The sequence below is a fragment of the Rhagoletis pomonella genome, unplaced genomic scaffold (genome assembly GCF_013731165.1).
Source record: "Rhagoletis pomonella isolate Grant_MI unplaced genomic scaffold, Rhpom_1.0 Rhpom_scaffold_00007, whole genome shotgun sequence".
Lineage (NCBI taxonomy): Eukaryota > Metazoa > Arthropoda > Insecta > Diptera > Tephritidae > Rhagoletis > Rhagoletis pomonella.
Genome location: NW_023458561.1, coordinates 25,717,508 through 25,739,626, shown reverse-complemented (window position 1 = coordinate 25,739,626; position 22,119 = coordinate 25,717,508). Strand labels below are relative to the sequence as shown.

General features: G+C 32.1%; 1 protein-coding gene across 1 annotated transcript in view; it reads left to right on the top strand.

The window, feature by feature from the left end:
- The first annotated feature begins 1,415 nt into the window (after positions 1-1,415).
- The window catches only part of LOC118743752, a 66,080-nt gene continuing 45,376 nt past the window's right edge, over positions 1,416-22,119 (top strand). Inside the window, exons 1-2 of the mRNA XM_036476514.1 lie at positions 1,416-1,464; positions 2,904-3,577. Coding sequence (XP_036332407.1) covers positions 1,416-1,464; positions 2,904-3,577 — 723 coding nt within the window. The remainder of the gene's footprint in view (positions 1,465-2,903; positions 3,578-22,119) is intronic.

Below are 22,119 nucleotides of genomic sequence, written 5' to 3'. Positions count from 1 at the left end.
CCCACATACATACATAATCTCACATGTGTTCGTATGTAAATACATACTGATGTTAAAAGTAATTTATTCACCAGAAGTCGTAAGAAAATTAACATAAACATAATGTTGTGTGTTGTTAGGTACACAAAAAGCACATAAATTAACATCTACCGCCATAAAAACGAATTTATATGCATATTAGTAGTACATCAAAGTGTGCATGCATGCTTGCTCGAATTCAAATATGTACATATGTACAAATGCTCAAATTTTTGTGCGAGCGCAAGCACAACTGTTGAGATAGTAGGTGTTAAAAATTAAAATGTTTATTTTAAAACCTAACAACATGAACGCTCTCATGCACGATGCCAACTGGTTGCTGCACAGTGAATTTTGCTGGTGATTGCGATAAAAAGTCATATGAAAAATTCTGACTGACATTAAAATCGTATTAACATACGGAAAAGTGCCGGAAATGGTAATAAGAAATGTTTAATTTGGCGTGTAAATAAGAAATTATTTAAGTACAGAAAGATGGTTCGCTTGTGCACTCGGATGAAGAATAAAGATGTCATAATCGTACATACATATATATTTATTCTTATGTATATGTTTGTGCATTCGTGAAAACGTACACTGAGAAAAAAGTTTAGTAAGGCAAAATAAATATGTTTCTCTCAACATATGATTTGGTTATAGCCACAGTATTTGGTTATAGTTACCATATCATGTGTTGAGAGAATTAAATTTATATGAGGGCATAAAAAACGTCAAATCAACATTTTATTTCAAGCAATGTATTTTTGATATTTATTTCCGTGAAGAGCTAACTCATGGCTATGCTCTGAATAAAATTTTTAGTATAAAATTTTTTGAGTTTAGTGGCTTCCGGGCGGCATATCATTTATTTTATAGGAAATTTCTGTCTTATTCTTTTTATAAAGAATAAATTACCTTTACAAAACACGATCACATTGAGGACAACAAATGTTTCGATTTATGCGCAGTTAGGCGGCACTATGCGAAGTGGCAAAAATGATAATTCTGCGTCCGGTTCTTGTAGCTCACGACTTCTAGTGTTTACACGAATTAGTAACTGAACACCTATTTAAAAGCGAGCTAATTTCAGAAGTCACACCCGCCCGTAACGGGTTGTGCGGTGGACTTGGGATCCAGCCTCCGCTGAGAACCCCTTTTTCCTGACGACCATGGCAGACATATACAAGACTACGAGTGAGACCCCGTCGCGGTATACTGTCGTTCACCTTATGCCGATTTCGTTTCTACCGAAAAATGCAACCTTCTTTTTGCCCTCTACGCAAAAACGCTAAGAAGAGGGCGATGAGAAGACAACATTTTTTGTACAATTTGCTACAATCCGAATAAAAGGGAGAGTTTTCGAGATCTGCCGACGTCACGGTAGCAAAATCGACAGAATGTCTGATAACGAACCGAGACTGATCATCTTCGCTAAGGCCCGAAAATGTTAGTTTGGAGTTATAAATTTCAAAAAAGCTCCCACGTGGCTGTCTCCGACATTTTGTGACAAGCGAAAATCACGCTTCCAATGTTTTAAACGTACGCACATTCCGAAGGTCAGACATCGACTCGGATCATTTTATCTTGTTGCAGAAAGGTTACGCGCAACTCCGGGTGCTGCTTCTTCTTTCTCATCTTCGTCGACCGATTTATTGTCTATAAAGGCTAGTCCTAAATCTGCATAATTACCCATACTAATTGCTGTTATGCCTCTAAAATATTAAAAACTATTAAGTGGCCACCCGGGTACCCCGGTTATGTGTTTACGTGGTATTTTTTGGTTATGTTTTCTACGATTAAAGACCATTTTTATGTCGAGCGTTATTATCGCTAAGTACTGTGTTTTGCATGCAAATTTAATTGCGTCATGGAAGACCGGGATTTTTTGAAGCCAAACTGGTTGGCCGATAGAAAACCTTTATCCTTTGCGATCGTCGCGAGCCTGTTGCAGATGATTTTCTCAAGAATAATCCCCAGTGTGTCAGACGTTAAGACGAGAGCTCTCCCGGCGTTCTATTTTCCTTGGGTAACAAGAAAGGTATAAGTATTTCCGCTTTTTATGATTGAAACATCCAGTTGTGAGAAAGTTTAAAGCATAACCTCGCTCCTTTTGTTTGTATGACTGCTACCCCATTACGTTGCCCAGGCACTAAGATCCGCCGCAATAATTATAGGAAATTTTCCGTTGGCTTCTAAGGCATTGCATCATTCTTTTGTAAGGCTGGGCCTTGCGTAAAGATGTTAATTCCGTTGGCATGTGATCGAACGAAACCTTCTCCCACTCCATGGGATTTAACTGGTTTGCCGCACAGCTATATAGCTGCCCAGCTGTGGCTGTCGAATTTATGCGGTTCTCTTACGGTTAGTGGGAAGAAAAAATTTAACGTTTCTGCGCTGTCTTAGCTCCACGTCTCTTAATATGTTTTCCACCGTGTAAATGTGCCTTGGGCTATGAAATACATATACATATTTAATCGTTCTTAATTAGCATCACAGCATAGAGGTAACCAGTACATTAGTGAAATATATTTGATATGCTTTCATTAATTGCCGAACGTAATAATTTATAAAATACCGCCCAGCTCAGTTTTACCCTAAACATGTCAATTATGAATAACAGGAAGTGAGTGAGAATCATAAGTCAAAAGCTAAAAGAGCGTGCGTCACGCACCTCTTAGCACATTTATCAATCTAACTTAATAACTCAATTCTACATAAACGGGCGTCCTACAGGCATATTTCAGTTTTTCTCTCCACCAAATTCTAACCCAAACCTCATATTTTATTTAAGTTGACCGCTTCGTTAAATTTCTACCGACATTTATTTCAACACTCTTCCATTATTTGTTCGCCCTTTTCTCACTTCATATTTCTCCTTCTTTTAGGGCTTACTTCGTACGTTACACAGGATAACTTTAATAATGAACAACACCGAAATATAAATCAAAATTTAATTATGTCACCTGCGTCGGCTGGAATTTCCGGCCCCATCGTGACAAATAATTTTAATGGAGCAACAGCGGCACAGCCGCCTCCATTGCCGGCCACGGGCCATGGCACTTTTTATGGCAGCTATAGTGCCGCCTTCACAGCCCCATCAGATATGCCTTATCCGCCCTCTTCAATTTCGGCGTCATCATCCTTTCATCATCAACATCAACTACAGCAACAACAATCACAACAGTTGAATCTACAACAACCATACCATCAAACAAGTGGGAGTAGCATAACAAGTTTTGATTCAGCAAATGTAATTGATGAACGACACCAACAACGCCACTCACATCAGCATCAGCAGCAACAACAGCAACAGCAACAGCTGCAGTTGCAGCACATAGCACGCCCACTACATAGAGTGGTGGGCGTAGGTGGAGGTGGCGAGCACAACAGCCTTGGCGAAGTGGCGCAAGGCAGCTCAGCCGAGAGTGCCAATGTTGGCTTAGATGAAATCTACGCGGCGCCCATGTACTTCGGCACAGAGAACTCAACCGTTGTGACGACGCAAATCGGTGCGACCGCGCACATACCCTGCTCCGTGCATAACATTGGCGATGGCGTGGTGAGTACTTAGATGATAAACTATGTATGTACGTACATATATTTTTTGAGTGCTCTTTTATTTGTTTGTTGGAAAATTTATGTTGCTGCGAAGGGGCGCAGTTAAGCGACAAGAGCAATTAAGACATTCCGGAAACTTATTGTGTGAAAATAGCTAAAGAACGTAGAGTGTGGGCAAACTGTGGACGAAAGTTAATGAGTGCTCAGGGAATAAGCGAAAAAAAATATGGTAAATAGAGTGCCAAAAATAGAGCTTTGTTGAGCTGAATATTTAGATGATGTTTATGGTGATCTTTATAAAGAGTAGCTCGTGAAAGGATGTCATAAAAGTGTTGGGAGACTCTGGGTGTTGTTACTCGTTTTTATGAAAGCAGCTTAATTGGGGAATTTAATAATACAAGTAATTGCATATATGCTTTAAAGACTGCTGGGATAAAAGAATTGCTAAAATGTTTAGAATTTACTGAAAACAAAAAAAAAATAAAAAAACCGCATATCCTTTCGTTAAAAGGTTATGTTCATTAAATATTGTTAATGAATTATTAACAAACTCTGAGAGGAATTTTTTGTCAAATCGTTACTAAGGAACACCTTAAGTAATCATTAAACGACACTGAGTGCGACAGTATGCTATTTGTTAAAACAAAACTTTTGCCAGGAACGAAATTAAAAATTTTTTAAACATCCACAATATTTTCCAGAACTCGTTCCCAGAATATGCTCTCTCCTCAAAATACTGAAATAGTTTATTTACTTTTGGAACTTCGTCGAGTTAAGAGGAGATTTCTATTGTTTTCGAAAATTTCGTATAGCTTCCCGAATTTCATTATGTATATGGAAAGTTATAAGAGCAGCTTTGAATTTAATGTATTGACTTTTATTAGGAGACTATATTTGCAGATTAAAAACTTTGGTTCGGTGAACTTTCTCCATACCTACAAACCTTTTCAATATATGAGACGCAATCTCAGGAGTTGTTGTTCATAAGTTGTACAATGCTCGAAATATCTTTGTTGGCTCAGTTATGATGAAAATAGTTTCTTAATTGATAGTCTAGGAGAATGTCAAAAGATCACTTTCAAATATGCAGCTACATCAAATTTTTAGAGATAAATTTTTTTTTTATATAACTGCATATGTAAATATGCATTTAAATATTTACATAGTTATGAATATGTAACTGATTATGGAATCAAAACCAATTTACTTGCTTTACTAGTCACGCTAAAGTGATAGTCAATCAAGCACCAATCACACCGCAGAATTCATGTGTATGTATGTACCATACATTGGTATTCACATGTATGAATAGGTATCTTTATTAATTCACTCAAATAACTTCCTAACTAAAATGTGCATACACTACCGGCAAAAAGTATTGGCACAGCAAATTTTTCACAATATATGCATATATTTTATTCTAATATTTTTCAGCCAATTTTTTTTTATAAAAATATAGTTCATTCTACAACAAAAAACTTAAAAATGTAATTCATAAACTTTGTGCAAAATTCCCAAAAATTCAGCAAATTTTCATACAAACTTTCAACTTTTTTAGAATTTTTTGAGTATGCAATGTTGAAGCGCATTAAATTCTGGTAAAACAACTGCAAGTGCTGAGTTAAGCACAAATCACATTGATTTTTGAGAATTTTTTTCGTTGAAGGCATTTTGCATTTTTTCCATATAAAATATTTTCGAAAATTTTTTTTTTTATGAAAGAGACTGCGTGAAAAAAATTTGCCAAAAATCAACGATAATTCCTAGCCTAATTTAAAATTTATACTTTGTTATAATAAAATTGTTTAGGCTAGAAGTCTGCATACTCAAAAAATTCTAAAAAATCTGATTAAAAAGTTAAAAATTTGCATGAAAATTAGCTGAATTTTCGTGAGTTTTGCACAAAGTTTAGAAATTATATTTTAATGTTTTTTATTGTAGAATGAACCATATTTTTATAAAAAATTGGCCGAAAAACAATAGAAAAAAAATTGTTGCATATATTGTGAAAAATTTGCTGTGCCAATACTTTTTGCCGGCAGTGTATTTATATTACAACCTATACAAATATGTGACTAGTTTGATATATGTTACAACAATTTATAGGACATACATATATGCTTACCTATCTACATACATACGCGCATACATATTTCATTACGACAAGGGCGTCACTAAGCCACAAACCAAGTGAAAGTGTAAACATTTCCTACGCTGGCCGTTTTGCGCAGCTGAGTGATTGCTGGTGTGATTGAGGCTTTGCCAAAGCTGTATAATAATGTTGCCATTTACGTATGTATTAATTATTCAAAGCCAATGTGTGCGTTGGCACTTAACACTATCCTTTTGTTAGTAATAAGGATATTACACCTTTGACATATTGATTGATGATACACACTTTGTTACTCATGTCTTGCATTAATTTATTTCATTCACTGATTGATGGCCGCCATGTTGAAGAAGAGGAAATTTCGCGCAGCCTACTAGACAATTACAAACAAACAGTCCTGAAAGTAAAATATTTAAGCGGAAAACCATCAAACCTTTGTATGAATCACTGTGAAAGAATTAATCAAAAGCTTCAGTCAAGTCAATAAAATGGTCTGGGCTGTGAATAAAAATAATACAGATGTGGAGCATATGCTACGCTTCTCAATAGCGGAAGGAAATAGTTACACAAAAGTTAGTCGCTGTGTCTCTAATTTTGGGCACTCTACGCTGCCGTATTAGCTTTGCGGGAACCCTAAATTTAGATGTGGCATCAAAGAGGCTGCATTTTCCTGTGCAACAAAAAAAAATCCTTAAAAGAAATGAATTGGTTGCGTGTGTCGATTTGCTAATTTCGAGTATTTCTGTGATATCCATACACTGTGCAAATCTGAACAAATTTTAACGAAGGGCTATTTTACACAGTTTGGCCGGAGAGGAGCTTAAAAGTAGTGTGTGCACAATGACTGGAAGATATGGCGAGATTTACCTTCTTTGGGGTTTTCAGAGTGCCCTTCAATTTCAAATTGTGCCTCTTGCCGGTGTCTGCAGCCTATTTGCCCTTCAACGCCTGTTTTGAACAGCTAATGTCACCACTTTCGGGGATTTGTTATTACATAAGTTACTACTACATAAGTCCCTTGTCTCGGGAATTCTGAGGTTAGTGTGTTTTGTACTCCGATGACAGCATTGACGGGGCGAGAGCTAGTAAAATTGGTGATTGTCTCTCGATTAATATAATTAATGACCTGCCTATAAAATGTCGGGTTCCGTGGCTGCAAAATTTAGGTTTCGAACTCATCCGTGAGTTCGTATATATGCCTCTTATCGGGCCAAGGTGGTGGTTCTTATTCCAGTAAGTGACTGAACTGGAGCTACTAGCCAAGCATAAAATTATGATACGAGAGTTTGGCAGCTTTGCTAAGTAGGTACATAGGTACATATATATTTGGTGTTCCAAAAGTGTCTCGGTATAGATTTCAAAGTTCAACAGTTAGGGAGAGGAAACTACTCTGTATATTCTTGGCCTCGCTATTTGATCTCGAAAGGACGGTAATGACTGTCGACAACTAAGAAAACTCGGCGGCAACCATTTTTGTCCCTGCGTGAGGAAGAATGATTCAATGACCTCTAGTAGCTTGGAGCGGCAGCGAGTGTCGTAAGTCTTTGCCTAATACAGCGCCACTAGGATAGTTCCCTCATAGGGGCGACTCACTGAACTGCATATGGCGTAACATGCTGCGCTGCAGTTGATATGTAAATTATGGAAGTACAAAGGCCTAAAGTGTCTTTACTACTGCGTCAAAGAATAACCTTCCTAAAGGCCAACTAAACTACGTCGCTGCTGAAATAATAGGCCGCCTAGGTTTTGCAACCTTCTTGTAACTCGTCATTTGGCTTAGTTTATCGAAGGATATAGCATAAGCTTCCAGCAAAAAATTTTTTTTAATTTCATTCCACTTTAGAAATCTATTTAACATTTTTTTTTTTTATTTTATTTTTAACCTAATATCTTTTAAATTTTATATTTTATGGTTTTTAAAAGCAAAATATATAATTTTGGATGTTATTTAATTTTTCGAAACTAACTTTATTTATTTTTTAATACATATTTTTAAATATGTTTTGCTTGACATTTGGCTGTTTTGAAAAGAAAAATATTTTTTTTTTTAATTAATTTAACGTTTGGAAACTTATGTTACTATATTTTTTTTTTTACTGAAGTTTCTTAATTAAATTTCATTTAATTTTTACAAATTTATTTTTTATTTAACTTTTAGATTTTATGTTTTCAAATGAAAAATATTTATTTTTGAGTTCATGTAGCTTGTTTTTGTTTTTCCATTTTATAATTTAATTTTCTTACAAAGTTTAGATGTAAGCTATTGTTTTAACAATAAAAATGATTTTTTAATTTCATTAAATATTTAGAAACTTATTTTAATATTTTTTAATTTAGTTTTCTGTACATTTTTGAATAAGTATTTTATTGTTTGAGAATAAAAATATATATTTTTTTAATTTATTTAATTTTTATAGACCTCTCCTATTATATTGTTCCTCTTTTGAAGTTTTTTAATTCAAATTTTATTTAAGCTTTACAAATTTATTTTATTTACTTTTCTTTTTTAATTTAATTTTCTTAAATTTTTAAACCTTTTTGTTGAAAAGGAAATATTTGTTTCTTCATTTTTTGTGACTTTGAGGAACCTATTTTATTCTTTTTTCGTTTTTGAACTTAATTTTTAAGTATTATTTTTTTTTGATGTTAAAAATGTTTTAGTATCACTTAATTCTTTAATTTTTTTTTTGCCTTTTTGTTTGTTAATTTATTTTTTGGACTTAAATTCTTTAAAAAGGAAATTTTTTTTTTTTGCGTTTAAAAGATTTATTTCTTTACAACACTAGAAAATTCTTTCAAAGCAGGCACTAAATATGGTTTTCATATTTTCACACTAATTTTATAGACACTTATATTTGCAACAGTTGTTGTGGTGTCAGCTGCTATTTCGTAATCATTTCTTGCTTAAAAGGCGTAAAATGTTGTCACATGAAACGGAACGTTGCCAAGTGATCATTAGCATTGCGTACAGAAATATATCGCTGCCAAGCTGGTAACTTAACAAGCGCTCGTGAAGCAGTACACAATGCAGAAACCTTCACATCTTATGTAATTTTCACCTTCTTATAAGTGTGTAGTTAAACATGGCTTACATACTTCAGCAGTTTTCAAGTGCCCAACCACTTAGTTGCTTTGAAGGCTGCTTATTTTTCTACTTTCTACATACTTACACTATTCTTCAAGGCAGCTCCTACACTTGTTTTTTGTATCTTTATTTTAGCTTCAGTTTAAATTACACTTGGCTATTCGCTTTTACTTTCACTTTCAAACAGCAAATGTTCCTAAATCCTCGCAAGCTTTGAAGTTGCCCAAAAGCGGTTCTTCTACGAGATGATTTTCATGTATCTTAACATACACCAAATTGGTCATAGAAATGTCGCGGCGTAAGTATTATTTTATCTGAGCTTTCGGTGGACTTCATTTACAGATTTTTGCTGCTTCAGTAGCCACCCATATACATATATAGCATATGTATAAATTTCTTCCACCTTCCTTGCCTTTCTCCTTTTTATAAAGCCCATTTTGACCATTAAAATGAAATTTAAAGACATGCGAACGTATCTGAAGTAAATCCATTTGACCAGCAATATTCCCTGGAAATTTTCAGCGTGGATTTACCATATCCCCATATATTTCTCCAAAGGCAAGGTCTTGGCAGCAATAATTGCATACGTACATAAAATACCCGTTTCAATTTGGTTGGTCATTAGTTAATAAAGACTTTCCGGGACCCGTATGTCATCTTTCATTATCGAAAAAATAATGCGCCCGGGTCAAATTACTCCGATTCGCTTTTAGTCCGTTTCATACTGTAGAAATTTTTACTACTCTTTATATAAGTAAGTCCCCGATTAGTGATCCGCTTCGAATTTGTCATCATATAATAATATTATAATAATGGCAGTGGTAATGGTGGTAGTAATGGTAACAATTGTGGTATTAGTAATGGTCATGGTAGTGGTAACGGTAGCTAAAATGGTAATAGTATAGCAGTCGTAATGGATGTCGTTATGGTAATGGTAATGATAATAGTAATGGTAATAGTTATGATTCTGAAAATTGTAATGATATTGGTAACGGTAATGATAATTTTAATGACCGTGGTAGTCCTAAAGTTTGTAGTATCTGCCTTCGTATTAGGTTTCTTCGTCTACGTTCGTCTTCGTCCACATTTTCATCCTCATCTTAGTCTTCGTGATCGTCTTGATCTTCGTACTCTTTCTCGTATTAATCTTCGTGTTTTTCTTCCCATTCTTCTTCGTCTTCGGCTACGTTCTTCGGTTCATCTTCGTTTTGGTCTTTGTATTTGTAATCGAGTTAGTATTCGTCTCTGAATTCATCTTCATTTTGTCTTTGTACATTTCGTAGACCTTATCTTCCTCTTAGGTTTTGAAAATAAAAAATAACGTCATTTTTCAAAGTTCTTTGCCTAAAAACGGGTCGGTTATTTTATAATAGATTTAGATTTAGCATATTTTTCCAGCCAAACTTTGACAAGTTTTCACCATGACCCAAGACAGACACGCAACTCAAGCACAAATTAACAAACACAGACATGCTTAAACATACTTTAACATTTTTTTACTTGCACTCGAAGCTTTCTCGACTTAGCAGGTTAACAAAAAAATGTACCTGAGCTCAACATATTAAATAAGATATCTGCTAATACGAAATTTTCTTGCTTACTCATTCGCCTCTAATGTGTTCAACAAATATACATATTTACAAACATCTTACAAGGAGCTTAGCATTTAAATATGTACGTTGTACACACATACTTGTAGAAATGTATTATCTCTGTTTACTTAAACGTATATTAGAAAACTGTCACCAGCAGGAGGGTAACAAATGAGGAAAAGTAGAAACTGAGAAAAATAAGATAATACTTGCATAAGTACATACTTTGTTGGTGTTGGTAGAGGCTTCAGAGGTAAAAAGTGCCTTGCTATATATAATAATAGCGTACAAGCAACATTTAACTTAACTCATATAAACACAATAGCTGTATTCGCTAAGTCTTGTAAAACCCTCTACCGTTCAATCCGTGAATCGCGCAAGGGTTTCGAAAGAGTAAAGCAGGGATCGCAACGTTTGTACATTTGTACATATTTGTACCTTTTGCCAGTAATTTACGTTGAACATTGCCCACACGTGAAGACCTCTAAAATCCGACTAGGATGTTCCATCATCAACTTAGTGAGCAACTGGCGAAAGCTGAAATAGTGAGAGCTAATAATATTCGAATAACCAGAATATTCTCTACACGCAACGTCATTGAAGCAATAAACGGCGGTCCTTTGAGGATATGGGATGTTGCAGTATTTAGGAGGCCAGGAAGAACGTGACAGTGCGGGCAAAATAAAAAAAAACAAAGGGCGATTGTTCTATATTCGCCCAACAAGAAAAACCTGCATATTGTGCAAAATACAAAATAAATGTACAGTGAAACCCGAATAAGTACCCCCTCCCCCACCAATGATTTGTGCACCGTGAATTTTTGTACGTAATCAGAAGAAAGTTGATGTGTCTACATCAATAATTATGTTCGCTTAAGTATCCGAATCGAGGTACTTAAGCGGGTTCTTTTAGGTACCCAACCCGCCTAAGTACCTCAAAAGCTAAAATTTTTCGTGAGGTACTTAAGCGGGTTTTACTGTAGTTAAAGAGTTAGTAATTTCCAATTTAATCATATTTTTTATTTTATAAGTATTATCTTACTATATTAACAGTATATTCTTATTTTATTTTAAGATGTTTCAAATGTATCAACATACATATTTGTATGCGATTTCATATACAAGGGTAAAAGTCGAAAAATGGCAGATCTCTGGCCCAGGCTGTCCAATCCTACGCACACTTGGGAATATGACGTAAAACACTTTTGTTGAGGATATCATGAAATTTAAAGTCAAACCGATGAGCAGTTTCCAAAACATGAAGTTTTGAAACGCAAAACATACCCGGGTATATTGCTGTTGGCATAAAGATTAACAAGACTCGTTCCCTTTAATTGTTTAAAATAGGAATACCAAAAATTAACTGCGTTTTTTTTGCTATCAGCCTTCACTTAGAAAAGTAACTTTAACTAATGCTTCTTTCTGTGAAATAAAGAAATAAGTAGAGCGTCACTGACAGCGAAAATAAGCTGACGACCACGAAAGGAGGTAAATAGGTAATACGCAAAATACAAAAACAATTATTTTGTATGCGAAACACGTACCTAACTATTTGTATGTTTGCATGTTAATTTGTAGGGAACAAACATATACATACCTGTACACTGGCGGTAACATATAATTTACCGCAACTTTGTTACTTATGAAGTAGAATTTCGTACATTAATAAAAAAGGGTTAATTATAATTCTCTGTAACACAAACAATATGCATAAATAAAAGTTTCAAATTTTGTGCAAAATTAAGAAAACACCATCAAATATTTCCATAAAATTTTTTTTCTTTTTATTAAAAATTTCTAGAAAAATTTCAGGTACGCAGTTTTATAGCTAACTAAATTTTAGTGCAGTGATGTGCAAGTTTGTAATCGCCTGAATTTGGCGTTGATGCTGGAAAAATTTTTTGCTGATGGCCTTGCGCAGTTTTTTTTTTTGCATAAAACGCATACCTTATATTTTGGCGAAAATACGAAACAAAATTCTCAAAAAACCTCCAGAATTTTTTGGTACTTCAAACTGGCACATTATTAGACTAAAATTATCGCGGATACAACTGCATACTCGAAATTTTTCTAAAATTTGTATGATAAAGTTTGCAATTTTTATAAATTTGTTTACATTTTTTTCGAAAGTTTGTTTTGTATAGGTTTTTTTTTATATATAGTATGAACTATATAAAAAAATATTTTTTTTTTTTATTTACAAAATTCTACCTTATTAAAAAAAAAATAGTGGTGGTAATTTATGCGTGACCGCAAGTGTATGTATGTATCTAGCCTCACAAGTGCCTGTGTCAAGTGTTTTTCTGAGCCTACAATTCAGCAATCATTAATTAGGATTATCTAAGCGTACAAAAAAAGTAATATATACATACATATGTACATACAAAGGCAAACTGGAATTGACATGACATTTTATAAACCTAGCAACAATTCCGATTTCTTCGTAGCTGCCGCTATAAATCGTCTTCGTACTAGTGTTAATTTAATTACCAAAGAATGAAGAATATAAGTAGATATTTTGCATATTTTTAGCTGGATAATATTTGTATACAAAGCATTGTCAACCAAATTCATGCCAAATAAAAAAGAGTTTAATTTAGGGATTTGTAATTAATCAATTAATTGAACAAGCTGACTAATCGAAACCTTTTTAATTAATGAACCAAAGAATAATCCTTACATTTACATTACATTTTTATTGCTCAAAATCTAATTTATTTTATTAATAAGAAATTTGATTAAGCATAACCTGATTAATCAGAAACCTGAATAATTGCTGCTAAATATATAAATTTTTTTTTTAATGGAAAAAGACTATAAAATTATGCATATGTATACGTGTTTTTGTATTTTTTCATTTTAAGTAGAAAAATAGTGGCATTATATTTTTGTTAATAATAAAGAAAAAATTTATTATATTACACGAAAAAAATTAACAAATTTACTCAGATTTTAATTAATTTTTTAATTATTCAGGATCTCGTTAATCAGAATCTGACTAAACTTTAAATCTAAAAAAAATTGTGTCTTATTTGCTCTTCAATTTATGTATCTATCGCAGTCTTCAATGACCACCTTCGTTATATGCTGGGTGAATATTTGGTATATATGTACATGTTTCACATAGAAATCAATACTCGCTAACGCGCTTGAACTAAATTAAACCACTTAAACTGCAATATCAAACACAACATTGTCCATGTACATTAGGGTGGATCTTAATGCATCAACAACATGAGGAAACTCGTTGTTATTTTTAAATTCAAAGTAAAGACATCAATGAAAATTTCAGAAAAAATAAGGGTTGCCACCAGGTTTTGAAAAAATATATTTTATACATTTTTATGAATAAGTTTCAATAATAAGTATGTACAATTTTGAGACAAAATTGTATAGAATTTTTGCGAACTAAAGTTTATTTTAAATATTTAAAATTTCCTGAATCACCTTATTTTGTAGAAAATTTAGATGTTGATGTTTTGCAGGCATACATATACATACATATGTATACGTTAGCTCGTCTCACGCGCTCGATAAAGATAAATCCCAAAAATTACACGGTTCAAAAAAATTTGGTCGTATTTTATGTCAAAAATGGAGCCGATCCCAACTTGACAGATTTTTTGATGCTGAAAAATGCCAAAATGGAATATTTTGGAAAAAAAAATCCCATTCAAATTTTTAGATTTTTTTTTCTTAAGGTATCCTAATATACATATGTACCTTGCCGATGTATGTGATTAAACGACCGCAAATAAACCACAACAAATCGAAATGATAATGAAATATGAATAAGAAGATTTGTGGGATCGGGTAATTGTTAAGTAGTGCAGATTAGCAATGCTTCTGATTATGCCAGCTTGTTTATATTTGTTACTACATACAAACACACATGTCGGCGAATCATGTTATGCGGTCTCGTACTCCGTATCTCAATATTGCTGTCATCTAAAACACTTGATAGATTTTGAGTACCAATTTCTACAAAGTCACGTATACGCCGTGGATGCTCTAACAGAATTAACTAGGTGAGTATGTTAATAAATACATGTAGGATTTTGGGCTTTGTGGTTTTCAATCAAATTCTATTTTTGTTTCTTATTTGGCGCTCTAACTGTTTAGTCGGTTTGGGCCGACTTCGATTTGTTTATAAGTACCAAATCTAATGTTGATAAAATATATATTCAGTTGACGTAACTAAACCCTTTTTTAATGCAGTCGTTCCGCTTTAAAGCCAACTGCCGCCAATATCCTTCGCTACTTGCTCTTTTTGGCGAAGAAGAGGTATTTTGCTTACTCTACCCACATCAGCGGATGACATATCGAATACAATTTAAGACTGGAGTAATCCAATAAATTTTTACGACATGGCCTAACCAGCACAGCCACTGTATCTTAATTCGATTTACTATTTATATACATATATGTATTTCATCATAAAGCCCATGCAGCGGTTCTTTCCGTCACCGCATAATGTTTATCTTGAACACTCTAAAAGCCACTTCATCGAATTTACTCTTTGTCCACTCCCCTGCGCCAAATGTCTGGACAGGCATGATGAAATACCAATCGGGAAACTGTGTAACTGCGTAACCGGAAAGCTCACTACATCCACTCTAATTCACCCCAACAAATAAATAATAAATTCTCATCTGCGAAAAAATAAACTTAATAATTTTTTTTTTTTGGCTCATAAGCAAGCAATTTCTATATCATATGAATTATTTACATCTCATTTGCCGTTGGTCATAAATAATAATTCCATTTTTTTCTGAAACAAAGTTTAACTCTCTGTTTATTTTACTGTATTTTTCATAATTTTTGTCATAATTTTTTCTCTCCATGTTTAGCAGTAAAATTCGCTTTATCAAAATTTGGTTTTATACAATAATACTCCATTACCTACATGCGTATGTATGTACCTAAATAATTAAAAATTACGAGTAATGAGTGAGCTATTCAGACTTTCATAAACGCAAAAAATACACGAAACTGATCAAAAAATTAGCGGATGATTGCATAATTTATAGTTAAGCCAAAAGGCAAACCAAGCATATTTAATTACATTTGCTTTGATTTTGTATGAATATTAATATAAATTATGTTCAGAGTGAACTTCACAATTTTTATTTCTTTTTACATTTTTATGAGTCACAATATGCCTACTATACATAGTATACATATATAAGTTAGCTCATACTACAGAAAAAGCAATATGCGGAAGAATAATGTCAGCTTGAGTTGAAATCTGAATTTATGGCAGAATCGGGGATGATAGAGGGGACTGCAGCTGTATTTTTATTTAGCTTATACATAGCTTATTATGCAGTTCTAAATGAAAGCGATCAAGAATAAGTTGCCAGTATTTCGTTTGGGTGAATTTTGACTCTGATATATTATAGCTAGTCTCACTCTTTCCAAACGAAATAATACAAGGGGCATAAATTTCTGTTGCAAATAGGGGTAGGCGATAAGCTAAGACCGCTAAGAGAAATTTTAAGTAGTTTATTAAACTTCTTTAGCATAAGAAATTACTACAGTGTGTCATCGCCAGACTATGGTGCGCCATGGTGGGAAAAAAATTTGTTTGTTTGTTTGTTGATTTTTTTTTTAAATATTCGTTATTAATTGCAAGTTGAGCCAGAGTAATGCCTTTATTGAATTATTGTGCGTAAGTCTCTCTTAAGTTACCAAAAATTAAAGAATCTAGTTACAAATAAATGTAGCACTCTATGTGAAAAAAATCATAGAATTTTCTTTAAAATATTTTTTTTTTGGCAATTAAATTTCTTAAAATTAAATGAAATTGAATAAAAATATACATTTCCATTTTGAAATAATAAACACTGACCAGTAAAAAAAATTAAATTAATAAAAGGAAAAAAATAAATAACTTCCATGAAATTAAAAACAACCATGTTCATTTTAAAATAATATAATCTAAAACTAAAAGAAAACCAAATTAAAACTAAAATTTTTTAAAGGTTAAAAAAAAATTGAAAATAAATAGTTTTCTTTTTAAAGCAATAAAATCTGAAAACTTGAAAAAAGTGTAAAATTAAAAAGAGTTCTCTTTATAAACCAAAGAAATCTTAATATTTAATTGAAAAAAAAAAAATTAAATTAAGAAAAGAAAAAAAAATTCTAAAAATTAAATGAAAACAAGTAATTGTTAAGCAAAAAACAGAACCGACTTCTGTTCCCATATAAAAATTTAAGACTATCGTTAATTTCTTCGTGATACAATGAGAGGATCTAAACCAAATTAGTATGGGACCACACCTGAGATACCACCTTTGTAAAAATAATTATCGAAATCGATTGACGTGGTCCAAAATTATGCGGTAACATACATAAAAAAAAATAAAAAAAAAAAATTTTCAGACGAATTGAGAAACTTCTCCTTTTTTGAGGTTGGTAAAAAAATCTTTTTAAAATAAGAAACAAAATTAAATATTAAAAGGAAATCAAATAAAATAATTTCCAAAAAATTATACGCAATTAATAATCTATATACCTATGTATATAAAAAATTAATATTTTTGATATCAAGAGAATAAAATCTAAAAATTAAATTATTAAATTTAATTAAAAATTAATTAATTAATTAATAATTAATTTAAATTAAATTAAAAAATATGTTTATTTTTAAAACAAAAAAATCTTAAAATTAAATGAAACTAAAAACAATATATATGCAAACACTTTTTAGAACAATAAAATTTACACACTGACACTGGATCACAAATTTTTATTTTTTTTTTTTTATTCATCATCCAATTCCTTTTGCACGGTGATTCCGAAAACCAAGTTTTTTTCACGGATAAGTTTTCCAAATATTTTACCATTATTTAGCTTAAAAAGTGGTTCCACTTAATTATATCTTACGATCCAATGGAACAATCGTAATAGTGCGGCAAATGAAAGCTATCGAAATTCTCCATAAACTGTATATATGTATGTATTCCAGATATTTGCACATTTTCAATTGACCACTCATTTCTTCTTTATTTACCCATTGATTTTCTTCGTTAGTACCTTGTTTTTTTTTGTAAGGGAACTGAATTTAATACAAATTTAAAAAAATGTCAAAGAAACTGTTTTTTTTTTTTAATTTTTTCCCTGTTAGAGTTTGAATTTATTTATTTTATTTTTTTCATAAGAAAAAAACCAAAAAGTCTCGATGATTACTTAATTTCTCAGAAACTATCAAACAATCGGAAAGTGATGTAAGTATATGCGGTTTATGGCGAATTTCGTTAGCTTTCATTTTCCGTACTTCATATTACGACTGTTTAATTGGTTCGCTTATTACGCCATTGCGGCTGTTAAAGGAGTGAGAGCAAAGTACCAGTGTTTTTTGTCAAAAGAGCTTTTCACCACAAATAAATACAATCTTTCAAACTATACCTATTGTCCTTCAATTGTCTTACAAAAGACTTTCAACTATCTTAGCCAGTGTTGCCTTATAAATCGACTCAGTTATTCTTTAAATCATTGCGATTTACTTATTTTATGTATGTTTTATATAAAAAATACCGGACCAAAGTTACAATACCATTTTATGTTTATTAGAGGTATAACTAGACTAATTAAACTAAAAAACAAATACATTCAATTAATTGGTAAACCGTTTGTTTGGTTTGATGTCGCTATGGTTTTTATTAACTTACCAAGAGAAATAATTTATATTTGTTTTTTCCAAACCTTCCTCTTTTTCCCAAAAAAATTAAGCCGTTCGTTCACGCATTAAAACCGTTTAATGAAAACAAACCATTATCACATCGTTGTGGCAAGTTAATTACGCTTTCTGTGCATTAGCGTTTTTGTTATTATTGTTGTGGCGTCTACGTTGCGTGACAATGCTTTTTGAAGTTAATTTTTGGTAGCACAAAAACAAAAGTGCGGCATTTACAGGCAGTCTTAGATATCATGGACAAGAAAGCCACAACAAAGCAAGGATATCTAAAGAAGAGGAAAACGAAAACCACGCGCCACACCCGAAGAAGCGCAAAATTAATAAATACTTGAGTTCACGCGCACATTCTTCGCGGTGCGGGACTTTTCGTTTGGAGTTCCAACTCCCGCTACCAGCGCCACTGCTAGTGCTACCATCGTGACGCGTCACCTGCTATGTGTGTATGTATGTATGTATATTTAATTATGGTCTCCGCCGCCGCCTACTGCGATGCATAGCGCCTGCAAATATGCTACATCCTGCTGTTAAATTAAATTTGGCTTCCACTTTTAGTTCCAGTAGTGCCGTTGCGTTGTGAATTCTCTGATAAAACTTGGCAGCTGCCACACATCTCTTTTGTTTTATTTTCATTTCTTACTTTTCCTGGCGTTCACCTTCTCTTTTTTTCTTGTTTTTTTTTTTTGCCTTTCTTAACCAAATTTCTCATTCCACACCATAATAGTTTTCATTGTTGCTTTAATATAATTAAACAGTTGTTCCGCTAATAATTCCTTTTATGATCTCAACTTTTTCGTTGTGTTGAAAAAGGCAAAATGTTTGCATTTATCCTCTGCTGCTGCAATTAAAAGTAACATATTGGCGGATGTACGGATGCGTGAGTTAAAAGCTGGAGGAGTGTAGATATGTACGAAAAAGTGATGACAGTGCAAAAAAAATCAGAAAAAAGGTTATGTGAAATTAATTATGCGTGGTGTGTTGAACATTTGTATATACATATATGTATTTCTGTATTCCTGTACATAGAGAAAATTCTGTAAAGTTTAGAACCATTAAAGTTTGTTGGTTAACAAGGAAAAATAGGTAATGAAAATGCATTTTAATAAATTTTATTTTTTAAACCTTCTATAAAGCTACTATATTTTGTATGAATAAGGCCATTAGTCCTTAACATATATTAACGACGAAATAAGTATTGCAAAATTTTCAGCATTTTCTAGGACAAAATTTTAAAGGAAATTCTTCATATCCATTTAAAAAAAAAAAAAAGTTTTCTCTTATAATATACCCACATTGTCATTCTACATTGCACTAAGTTTTTTTAACAATTTTAAAATTAATATTATTTCTGAAATCAAAATCCTTAAAACATAATTCTGACGTCAGAGAGAAAAATTAATAAACAGTTTTACTATATTTTGCTTATAGTTTCGCAAATATATAAATTTTTTGTGGGTTAGTTCCGATACGAAATGAAAAGTTTTTCATTAACAGCTTTAGTTTTGAGGAGAACTGCAAAAGCATTTTGTTGTTGTAGTAATTTTTTTTTTCTAGAATAGTCAAAATTGAGATTTATCTATAACACAGTACAACAAATTTTAAAAAGTTTGCGTTGACAGAAATCGGACTAACTGCATTATTAATCGTCACATGAAAAAGTACGAGAAGATTTGAAAAAGTTGGAGATCTAATACCGTTCTATGCCTATGTATGTATAATTAATCTTTATTTATGAGTTACTAAAATTATAAAAAAAAGATATAATAAAAATATGTTAATTTATTACCCCGTGTCACTGAGCAGAATCGCTAGCTCAAAAACTGGAATTTATTGTTCAAAATAGTCCAGAGCCTTAAGTTTTCAACCGATTTTATTAAAGCTAAAAAAAAGGTATAAACGACTTGTTGCGCATGATCTTTGAAGTCTTATTTTTTAATATAAAATTTTTTATTATCAAGTCCAGAGAACGTAGCAATTTTCAAGAACATCTCCCGTTCCTGGTAATAAACATTACATAACAAAAACTAGTTGCATAACAAAAAGTAGTTACTAGGGGTTGGCATGCACGCACGGTTGGCGAAATCAAAGAGTTTTTTGACGTTTCGCTTTTATCGAATTCACACTCTCATATTTTTACTTTGAGTTCGCGATTCACACCGCTTTAAAGATGTAGACGAAAAAATTTACCAAAAAAAAAAATTTGACACTAAAATGTCAATCGTGTAAATGCAAAAAGATCTTTGAAAACTTTTTTAAAAGAGATTGTGCAAAAACACAGAGTGAAACATTGTCGTGTAAATTGTCACACAAATATCTCAAATGCTACACAAATATTTTGAAAAAAAAAAAATTATTTTTTTTTTAGAAAAATATTAGGTAGGCAGTTTTATAGCTGATTTAAGTAAAGTAACAATTCGGGTTGACTTTTAATTATTTTTTTCTTCCATATTATGTGATTAACGTCAAATGTCCAAAGCGTGCTGAGCGGTGCGAAACAGGCTGGCAATCAGACAGAAAATGGGGAAGAAATTCAAAAACTATGATTTCTATAGTTTTTGTGTATTCTATGATTTTTCTATGCGTTTTCCAAAATCCGCATCGCATTTATTTTAGAGCTTTGGTCCAATTGGCATCAGTTGGCACAGAACCAAACCAACTGGCGTGTTCTTTTGGACTCGGCAAAAATCGCTAGGCGGTTACAGTACTAATAAAGAAGAAGAATATTTATAATTTGGTATACCGCTAATGAATAATTTTTAAATTGCATTTTCATATAACCGCATGGTAATTTTAGTGAAATATGTGAAATTTTCTATCAATAGTAAATTGTGAACTGTAAGTTGTAGTAAAATTTGCAAGAATATTAATCAAAATAAATTTTATTAGGTTTTTTCAATAAATATTATTTCCTAAGGTGCAGAATTAACAAACGAATTTCGATAGTATCTTCTATTTTCCGTAAAAATTCCAATTTAAGTCGGCCTGTACAGTTGAAATGTTAAATAAATCCACACTTGTGCCTAGTTAAATTTACATATATTCTAATACATTCTACAAAAGGTAGTCATCTAAGACAATGTAGAAGCAATTTCGGATATTTCATATTTTGTGCTTCAGTTGTCATGGGTAATAGAGTGCTTTGCACATACTAAATATGCAAATATTTTAAATGTTCAAATTTGCAATGTAACAACAGCGTGCATCAGTGATCAGAAATATTGTAAGTTGCAATAAAAAATATTGAATGCGTATGATGCTATAAAACTATTGGACGCAAACATGCGTGTGTACATACATATATATATATATGCATTTAAATAAGCACATACTTATGTTTCAGGAAAATGTGAAGCTACAAGCAGAAACTGCTCTCTCAAATCATAAGTACTTTCATATGAATTTATGCATACGCACATATTGAACTCATAGCAAACTGAAATAAATCGGGTGCAATAAAACTGCACTTAAAAGTGTATCATTGAGTTCAATAAGATTTTATTTTGCATTCACTTTCAAGTGTAACAACAAAAAAACGTGCATAAGAGAAAAAGCATTTTCATTTTACAGCAAAATATTTTTGTTTAAGTGTGCATAAGTAGGTGCACATGTGTGTAGAGCATATGCATTGATGCGCTTGTGGAGCGCATAACTTTTTACGTAGTAGGTACATATATAATAATTAAGCGTTTTACTTACCTTTGGAGCACAATAAGAACTTTGATGCCAATTTTTTTCCTTTTAAAAATACTTATATTCTGCTGTAAATAGAGGCGTAAGCTTACATATTTTATACCGTTTATTTGTAAATAAATATTAAATAAATTCATGTTACGATTGTGGAAAGTAAATTGATTGTGCAATCGAAATAATTGAAAGTGAAAGAAAATTAATTGTAATTGAAACTCGCTTCGCTGAGTGCACGAAATTTCTACGTGCTACAATAGGTGTAATTTCTTTCCAATAACTCAACTATTAAACTATGAGATTTTTCTAGAAAAAGTTCCATTATTGAAAAAAATAAAATAAAATAAAATAAAATAAAATAAAATAAAATAAAATAA